The sequence below is a fragment of the Olea europaea genome, chromosome 5 (genome assembly GCF_002742605.1).
Source record: "Olea europaea var. sylvestris chromosome 5, O_europaea_v1, whole genome shotgun sequence".
NCBI classification, from domain to species: domain Eukaryota; kingdom Viridiplantae; phylum Streptophyta; class Magnoliopsida; order Lamiales; family Oleaceae; genus Olea; species Olea europaea.
This window is the reverse complement of record NC_036241.1, coordinates 3692946-3703271: the sequence shown is the minus strand read 5'-3', so window position 1 is coordinate 3703271 and position 10326 is coordinate 3692946. Positions and strand designations below refer to the sequence as shown.

Here is a 10326-nt window from a genome sequence, read left to right as displayed (position 1 = left end):
ACAAATATAATTATTAATAATTTCTACAACTACTGTAATAACATTCTATAAATTCCAAAACAAAATGAGAAAATAAAATTAAAAAATGAAAATGCCAAAGATGACTTCTATGACAATTTATTTATGTATTTCCACATAAAGAAACTTATAATTAATTAATTAATTATGCAACAACTCATTCTACTATAAACACAAATTTTTCATTAACCAAGATATAACCTCCAAATATTCATTTGTGACAAACAAGTAAACGACCACAATCAATACGTACTTAATCAATCAACTTTTTTTTTTCTATTAATTACTTATAATTAATAAGTCACACGAACTCCTTGGTATCTAAGAATCTCTCCGATAAGCTCTCCTTTACCAGATCCAACATATCTTCCACAAATCTGCCCATCTCTTATGAACACAAATGTTGGCACTTCAATTACATTCATGTCCCTCAAGAATTGCATGCAACTCTCATTTTCATCCCCATTCATTCTTGCAAATACCACAGTATCACTCATCTGCCTCGACAGCTTAACCACCGTTGGATAAACCTTAACACATGGCCCACAATGTTTCAATCCCACATCAAGAACCAACAACTTGTTATCAACTTTGTGTTGATCAATCAGACGCTCCACATCTTCTCTAGAATGCAGCTGCACCACAGAAGAATGGCTGTCACCGTAGTATAAAACGTCCCCCATGAGTTGATCAGGGCCTATGCCTTCTTCTTCATGGATTTTCTCCATGTTTTTGTAGAAACTGAAATGTGGGACTTGTTCTATTTTCTCTCTTTTGCAAAGTTCTCGGGTTTTTTCGTTCTCGTCCCCCATTACGAGAAGGAAATCTACGTCGTTGCATGTTCGGCTTAAGTCGACCATGAAAGGGTAGATCTTGCTGCTCTCAAAACTACGGCTCGCTGCATATTCTACAACGACGAGCCGGTTTTTCGCGGCACGTAGGGCTTCATCGAATTCTTCGATACTATGGACTTTCTGTACTCTCTCATCGCTGTTTACTTTTTTCACACCTGAGGCTGCTGCAGCTTTTGGGATGAAATTGGAACCTTTAAAATTTGTTTCCAAATTTGATAGAAACTGTTTAGGTTTAGTGGAGGGTATAAAACTGGAGGGAAAAGGGGAAGGAAAAGGGTTAAGTTTCGTAACGGAAACAAGATTTTGAAGGGGTTTTGCTAAGAAGTTAGTGAGGGAAGCCATGAAATTGAAGCAGAAGCTATTCAAAAACTTGAGGTTTTGATGAAGGAATAAATTATTATAGGGATAAGGAGATATCCAATTGATCATATCCACGCATTAGGTCAGGATAATTTTATCCACTCGTTTGGGCCCTTCGGGTAGATATTTTTCTAGAAATTGCTTCACTAGTGTCTAACCTAATGGTCTAGTAAAAAGTTTTCCTCCAAACTTTAAAAAAAATAAATAAATAAAAAATAAAAAATTAAAGCTAGTAATCAATATTTCATAGCACAATCAATCTTATACGATCAAAAATGTTCAAATCAGTGTTAAATTGTCACGTGATCAACGACTTGCATTGGAATATGAAGCTTCACAGAGTTAGACATGAGATAATCACATAACATGTAACGATCCAGGCATCGTGTCCAAACTATTATATCATATATACTGATCACTTTGAAAGAGCACATATCCTTTTACCCTTCACCTCTTTCTGTCACGCCACGTTGTAAATGGGATAAAAAGACGTTAAGAGTGAGAACAGATACTCTCAAAACAGATATTAAATGACGATTAATAAATATTTGTCATTGAGGTTTGATTGTGAAACTATACCAAATTATAGATGACAAATTCGTTTCATTTAAAATGTTTAGGAATTATTAGTACAATTATTCTGATATTTTATCTCAATATTCAAGATATTGTCACAATGGGTGGATATTGTGTCAGTATTGAAGATATTCTTATTCTCCTCGAATAATCAGACAGTGAGAGTGAACCTTTGATTTTTCCTATATAAATTGTGTGCACTTGATTATGCATTCTTACTCTTCTAGATTTCTCAAGTTAGATATTTTTGAAGTTATAAAAATTTCATGTTTTTTAAGTTATTCTAATTTTAAAAGGTTTATAGGTGCTAGTTATTATTGCCTATGTTTGATTAAGTGTATAATTTTCAATCAAAATCTTTAATCACAAATTCATAATTATTACTCATTTACTCCTTTCATTTCAAAAAATAGATTTGCTTCCATTTTCACACAGATTAAAAAATTATTTTCAACTTTTTCCGGAAAATCGATTTTCGGGTATCCGGGAATTGTTTGACTAATATTGTTGAAAATATAAATTTTTCTTACATTTTTTTTTCTAATAGATCCCTACATTAAATAATAATTTAAGTAGGAGTAATTCATATTTTTTGACAATAAGGCACATCAAACAAGCTCATATTAGAAAACTAAGAAATCATCTATACTCTCAACAAGGAAAGTTGCATATAATTTTTGACAAAAAATAAAATAAAATACGTCTATCTTTATGGAACAGATGAAGTATTATCAACAAATTTCATTGAACCTACCACTTTTCCTTATAAGTTGCTAAAGGGAGATGGATAAAGAATCGATTTGATTGCAAGACTGGCCTTGACTAAGTTTGGCAAAGACGGTTGTCCAAGGTCCCACCTGCATAGGGAAATACCCTTGTAATATAATATATATAGGGTGTTTGAGACTCATTTTTATGGAAAAATGAATTTTAGAATAATAAATTGATGGAAAATGCGTTAAAGAAAGATAAGGAAAAGTTTTTTATTTATATATAAAATTATTTTAATGAAAAATGTGTGGTTGAAAAGAAAAGAGAGAAAGATGTATTTTGAAAAAAATGGGAATCAAATGAGGACGTAATTTTATCTTTAAAAAATTACAAAATGCTATCATAATCTCAAAGTCGGTCCTTTTTAATTGAGTCGGAAATAGCACTTAAAATAGAAATTAGGAATCTAATAGGCACAGATTCTCAATTGCACATGCACACTAGAGTTAGTCATATTGAATCTCATATTTCATTGTTATTTTCTTGGTTTTGAACTTTTTTCCTTCTGCAATTTTTATTTTATTTTTGTCGAATATTAGATTAAGTAAATAGTTTTTTAATTATTATTGGTAGAAAAAAATTTTTTAAAAAAAATCTAGCCTGGAGATAAAACCATTTAGAATAAAAAGTTTTTAATTACTTAAAAGTTGGATTTTAACTTTAAGCAACCATTTTCACTTGATCGATAATATAGTATCAATAATCGAGCCGGATCTGATATATCATAAAGACTTGTCTTTTCTATTGATTCCTACGTAACCCTATTCACATCTTTGAGCTTTTGTTCAATTGAGTACATACATCATTCTTCATATAATGTTTGGTCAATGTCAGTAAGTGGTCGGAAAATTACCTAGAAAACTAAAATTTAAGACTAAGTCCTTGTTTGAGCCCCATTTTTGGGGGGGAAATGTATTTTGAATTGTAGATTGATGGAGAATGTGTGATTAAAAATTAAGAAAAAAATTTGAGTTTGCGTATAATATTATTTTATTAAAAATGTATAGTTAAAAATGAGTTTTAAAAAAATTGAATTTTTAGTAGAATGAGACTCAAGTAGGGCCTAATTTTCATAGATAAGAGGGTTTAGTTTAAAATTCATAAATTAAGTGATAATAAGGTATTATTAATTTAAATTAATTAAAATTTAATTAAACTCAATCGCATATTCATTCCACCACCCCCATCTACGCCGATTCATTTTCAAACCATAACATTTCTCACCCCCTTCCTTCTTTATATCTTTTCTCTATTTATAACCCACTCTACCGACCTTCCTATCCACCCCCACTCTGTACCGTTTCTCAAATGCCGCTATGCACGTCGATTTTGCTTCACTATCACTGCTATTGCAAGCAAAAAACCAGACATATTTCTAGGCGATGCTGAGAATCAGGCGTATTTCCAGCGAACCTCTGTGTAACTTCCATCAATGACGTCACTAGTGCTGGTGGTATAGTTCGCCAGTTTTGGGATGAACTTTTTGATTTTTGGTGGTGAAGGGAAAGTTTTGGGGCGAATTAGGCCGTAGTGCTTGCAAAAGATCTAGATTTTTGTATTTTTTAATTAATGTTCATCAATTTTTAGTGGTGGGTAGTTTTTTTATCAGATCTGTTGTTTAGCTAGAGTTTGCGCTTGTCTGGGGACGCCACCAAGCACTTATTGGACCGTTGAAACAGTAGTCATTAATTTAATATTGTTAAAAAATCTGACAACAAATCAGTACGATTGCAGGAAACAGTAGTTGGCCGTCTTCTTTTACCCTTCGACATTTCACGCTCAAACCCACCACTCCCACAGAGCAACGCCATTTCCAAACCGGTCGAACGATTTCTTCCTCTTTGACTGAAAAACCCCTACAGGTTCAAGAGCACCATGGATCCATATTCCACCTCGGTTAGTATTGAAAATCTCTACTTTTTTCTACAATTCTGCGGCCATGAATTCCTACTATGAGAAATCGCTGCTATTGCAAAATAGCTCGTATAACTAATATTAACTTGTAATTGCATGTTAAGTAACATAAAATATCTACTAAATAGCAACAGTGACCGACGGCTACCCGTGAAACAAGAAGGCAAATATGCATTTGGGATACAAAAATTGGAAATGTGATGCTGACATAAAAACATCTCTTTCCATGTCTTCAGATACAACCCATAAGGGTTTCCCCTAAAGGGTTAAGGAAGGTGGTATACAATTTCTTTACAGAAACTTGTTGGTTGAAATCTTAAATCTTGTTTCCAGAATTTAGTGCAATAATAGTTTCACGTTTGCCGGAAACAGTTGTATCATTTTTCTGTCTTTCTTTGTTTCTCTCCTTGAATCACAAACCCATTATGTAAAATTAAATTTTGAGTTCAACATTGTGCAGCCGTGAATTACTACTACATGGGAAATCGCTTATGCTACAAAATTACAAATTGGTTCTCTCTCCATGTACGTGGATCCATATATGTTATATGTATGTACTGGCATTTTGTTGGGGCAAGCTCTGACAATCGAATTATGGAAGGCCCGGGGAACATAGGACCCGAAAATTGTGAGTTGTTTTTGCCAATTTCATTCATTTTCCAGAAAATAAATTTCGTGTGGTAAAAGGGAAATTGGGGGAATGAACGGGGGTTCCTTGTCCGATTGTCCAGAAGGGTTTGGATTTCATAACTGAGTCGTTTAACAGATCAAATTTGTGTCATTTCATCGTTGAATGAGAGAGCAGTTATGTTTTGTATATTTCCATGTACTACTTTGTAGTTCAGATTTGTATGTTTACATGTAAGAAAACTCCGCATCTCATTTATATTTCATTTTCCTTCTCAAACATAGATGGTCTTTCATACTGCCTCTACTTCCAACCCCCACCAATCTCGTCCTAAGCCCTTGGGAGGAGGACTACCCAGTCAACGTCAGAAGATAATCGAGTTTTCATTGCCGCATGTGAGACCGTAATAGCCGACAGGCACCATAATGGGAAGTTCTTCACAAAACATGGCTGGCACACGATTGTCCAATTGTTCAACACTAACTCCGAGTACAATTGGAGTAGGCAGCAGTTGAAAAATCACTAGGATTATCTTCGAGTCAAGTACAAATGTCTCCAGGGCTTGATAGACTGCATAGGCATCGCATACGACTCTGCACGCAGTACCCTAGTCGCGTCCGACGAGTGGTGGGCACAAAAGATTAAGGTACAAAGTTGCTTGAATTGCCACTTTACAAATTTAGATTTCAACCAACACTCTAGTATTCGTTTTATTTGTGCATGGAACTTTTACTGAAACATGTTACAGTTCGAGCGTCATCTGTGCGCTATAGGATTTGGTAGAATATTAGCAAATAATTGCATAACCTTCTGATTAAAAAAAAAATTTGTAATATCGTATATCATAAAATTCAGTTGTGTAATTTCATATTTTTATTCCTTATCCCGGCTCCTAACTTATTTTGCATTTCTTTTTCTTCCATTCCGAACAGGAGAACAAAAAGTACAGAGAGTTCAAAGATAAAGATTGAGAGAGATATATGCCTACATGGTTCTGTTCAGTGATGTGTTTGACAACGAGAAGTACACGACGACGCCGATGAAGTTGTGCAGGACCAGGATCGCCATGTTTGAAGACAATGCAAACGATGGCACGCACGACGCAATGCCGATGTGCAAGGAGAGCAGAGCTCAAGCGATGAGGGCAACAAGTATGACAGGCCCTTATCAAGCATGGACGTCTCCAGCCGTAGGAGTGGAGAGAAATATAGATCCAACGATAGTAAAAATAAGGAGAAGAGAACTAGAATATCAGTTAAGGAATTGTCGTACTCAGTTGACAGAGCCACGATCGCAAGTGGGAAAGTTGCGGTGAAACTTGAAAACTTAGTCAGATCCAATGTTCCAAGCATGAAGACATGCATGAAGAAGTTGTTCGCGACAGGCAGGCTGCAAAAAATACTAATCTCTAATTTTGGACGTACACGTTTCTGTCTTTAAAGCGGAACATGGAGGTCTGGAGATGCAGGATGATGCGAATGAAAAGATGGATTGGTTGGAGTGGAACTGGCATGAGTCCAGGAAAGGACGACCATAGTGAGGACTGCATGAGGGGCAGAATAAATTTTCCCTGTTGCGGAGAGTCCCGCGGAACTTATTTTTTGCTTTCGTTTTTTTCCGTTTTCATCAGTGTGCGGTTCATCAACCTTTGAATTTTGTTGTTGTGTACTTTTTAAGATTTTCTGTATCCATATATGTACTACCAACTACTGAGATTTCATGTCCATATCTGTTGTGTGAACTTTTGTAATGTTCACAAAGCTACTTGTTAGTTGGAGTTTGTCAACAATTGTCATGAAAAATTGAGCATCTCTGACAACCCCATCTATGTTATAAAGTTCAGTAGCTAGGAAAATCTCTTCACCTTTTTTCAAACTGCACTTTGAACACTTTCAGCAGTGGTATAATTGCAATATTAAGTAATTCTTTAAAAGGGGAACTGCCTCTACTTCCATTGCAGCAATGAATGACTATGCTCATTTAATAGAGAGAGAGTGAGGGAGAAAAAATTTTACTCTCTTCTTAGCTTCCAAGTAGGTAGGGAAATTCCCAACAGAGTGAGGAACATTGGCAATGGTACATTCGGATTTCAGCTGTGTGCTTCTGTCGTTTTCTAATAATGAAGATGAGATTGGGGAAGAGGAAATCATGCAACTACTTGAAGATGACATTGTTCAGTGGTTTCGATACTGTCAGATGGTAGAAATTGATGTGGCAAACTACTACCGTCGACACAGGCGTCGGATTACTCAATTCCCATTCGCAAGGAACGAGCACATGTTCAAGCTTCATGTGATGGAATGTAGTCCTCAACAGTGCTACACAGAATTTAGGCTGTACCCGCTCATGCTTCGAAGATTCGTACACATACTCCGGGACAATTACGAACTACGCACTTGCCAGCACGTAGACGTGTATGAACAAGTCGAAATGTTTTTGTGCATATTAGCACATGGAAAAGGGTACTGTTAGGTTCAGACGCTGTTCAACCATTCTTTGGAAACAATCAGCCACTACTTCAAACACATGCTACAGGCAACTCTTGAATTTAGTGTGCATCTCATAAGACCAGATCCACAGTACAATCACGGTGTCGAGCATCACGTATCAGATCCGAACAAGCATCTTTTGTTTCAAGATTACATTGGCGTGATTAATGGGACGCATGTCAGAGCAGTGTTGCGTCGGAACGAACGCGTGGATTTTATCGGACGCAAAGGAATCCCAACCCAAAATGTTCTTACAGCATGTGATTTCAACCTATATTCTTGCAGTGAGATACATGGGGACGACACATGATTCATGGATATTTGGCACGCGCTATACATTGTCCGAAAATTGATTTCCCACTATTGGGTCTCGAAAAATACTATCTTGTGGACTCGGGATTTACCCACAAACTTGGGTACATGGCTTCGTATAAGGGGTCTGATATTTTGTACCATTTTCGGCAGTTCTAAGACACTTAGACGGGTCGAAGGAGAAATTTTTGCAACGGCGTAAGAGGTTCAACTTCAAGCACTCGTCGTGTAGAAACGTAGTCAAACGGGCATTCGGTGAAGGGAAAAGTCGATGAAAAATACTGGATCGTATGTCACGCTATAACTTTCAAGTACAAATTGCAGTCATAATGGCAACAATGGGCATCAACAACTTCCTCCGATGGGCAGGAGTCGTCGATAAGGCATTCACGTGAGTTGAGACGGACCTCGACGCGATAGAGGTAGAACTATCGGACAAACACGAATAGGTCGTCGCTGAAATGAATGCATCGAAAATGCAACGTAATGAGTGAGATCGTTTTGGTGATTGGTTGGCTCAAAGTGGTGGACGCGCTTAACAGTTTCTATTCTCGTTAAATTGTTGTATCTCCAATAATCAGTTCAAGTATGGTTAAGCCATGTTTTCGTTGTTATTGTTATATATTGACATAAATGGCAAATTATTATTCTCATGTTCAATCAATTTCCATTTATGTTTTATGATGGTACGTTTTGGGGCATTGGGTGGGCCCGTTTTATGAGAAAAGTCATTGCAAAATATTGGAAATGCTGCAAATGTGTCTTTCATCCTCAACAGTTATAGCACATTCAAACGGGTCCAAATTGTCCATTCACCAAAACCTTTTTTAGTTTCCATATGCATTCACGTGTGTAGGACCCCGACTTTGGACATTTTCAACGGTCACAAATTCACTTTTCAGCTTGCCTAAAGAAAACCATGGTTTTTGGTATTTTGCAAATGGTGCAGGTGATTTTCTAATTTGTAGGGCGATTTTATTGTTGTGGTGGTGGTATATAGGGTAATGGTTCTGTTGCTGGTGGTTCATTTGATCGCAGTAAGATGGTGTGTATTTGGTTCTTAACTTTGTTGAGAGTGGTAGTGGTGGCCACTGTAACCATGTCTAACTAAATCTATTTTCATTGTGATTATCTATGATCAGATCTATGTTAGCTGTGATTGTATATGACTTGGTGACATACGGTCAAGTCACATATAGTCACAAATTAGACTGACATGTTACAGAAAGTCACACTAAAGCTAAATTTGGTCACCATTAGTCACGGATAACACATGTCAATGAAAGTATTATTTACGGTCATGAATTTGAGTTGAATGTGATAATGGTGGAGTATTGGAGGTGATGGTAATGGTGACTTATGGTTGATTGTGGCAATTGCAACACCCAAAATTTCACAAATCCTAAAGTGTTAACAAAAAAATTCTTTATTTATTTATTATTATTATTATTTTTTTTGTATTGAAGGTAGAACGATAAACTAAATTTCTTTAAAATAAAACAACTGAAATGTCCATAAATTTAAACTAAATATGAGAACTGTATCTTAAAAAAAAAACAATCGCTTAACTAATTAAATAACATGTATTAGGATGAATAAAACTAACTAAAAATCTTGAAGACTTAATGTTTTCTGTTTTGAGTCCTTTTGGCAGTTCGCATCACCATCTCGCCGTAGTTCCAATTGACCGGAACTAACCTATAAAATTACTGTTACAGTGAGTATTTAAAAATACAATAAGATACGTGCAGTTTTCATACATAATTATATAAAACAAATAAATAAACACTTCACGCCACTCTTTTCTTATGGATTATATCGGTGACCAAACGACATACCATTCTTAGGTCCTCATAAATTTCCGAATGATTTCATATATCTCATTAATGAAATCAAAGATCCACTAGAAATTCATGCATATTTAATTGAACCCATAAAAGTATAAGAAAACAAACTACTTGCACAAAAGTATTTTACCTTTATTTTGAAAAGGTTGAAAAGAAAAGAAAATCTTGCACGTAAAAATTCTCCTATTATTTTTCAATACTTTTTCCTCTCCTCTTTCTACTATGACTTTATTTTCTATGGTGAAATAATAAAAATTCTTGCAGTATTGATAGTTGAAATTCTCAATTGAGTTTGTATGCAACTAAAACTGAAAAACTATGCAATACAAGGAAATTGAATAATAATTTATTTCAAATAATAGAATTATTATTACTATTAGACTTGATCAAAAACAATTTAAGATTATAGATAAACTTTATCCAAATCACAAAAAGAATCAAAAATCAACATTTATCATCTCATAGGAAGCTACCATAAAATTAAAATTATAAACAAAGTTTAATTAATTACAAATTAAAGATAACTTTTTTAAACTTCCATATCTTAGACCTATCTT

At 35.2% G+C, this 10326-nt stretch overlaps 1 protein-coding gene and 1 long non-coding RNA gene across 2 annotated transcripts; one reads left to right on the top strand and one right to left on the bottom strand.

The window, feature by feature from the left end:
* Nucleotides 1–159: 159 nt before the first annotated feature.
* On the bottom strand, nucleotides 160–1263 carry LOC111394432 (thioredoxin-like protein CDSP32, chloroplastic). Its single transcript, XM_023020257.1, has one exon. It carries the CDS (start codon nucleotides 1212–1214, stop codon nucleotides 312–314), a length of 903 nt encoding a protein of 300 aa, XP_022876025.1. The 5' UTR covers nucleotides 1215–1263; the 3' UTR covers nucleotides 160–311.
* A 2537-nt stretch (nucleotides 1264–3800) lies between these two features.
* On the top strand, nucleotides 3801–6883 carry LOC111394431. The gene is made up of 4 exons (XR_002702585.1): nucleotides 3801–4475; nucleotides 4954–5121; nucleotides 5406–5767; nucleotides 6054–6883. It is a non-coding gene; the product is annotated as an uncharacterized LOC111394431 (long non-coding RNA).
* Nucleotides 6884–10326: the final 3443 nt, after the last annotated feature.

Coding starts and splice junctions, on each gene's coding strand:
- LOC111394432 (XM_023020257.1), bottom strand. CDS start 1,214: ATGGCTTCCCTCACTAACTTCTTAGCAAAACCCCTTCAAAATCTTGTT.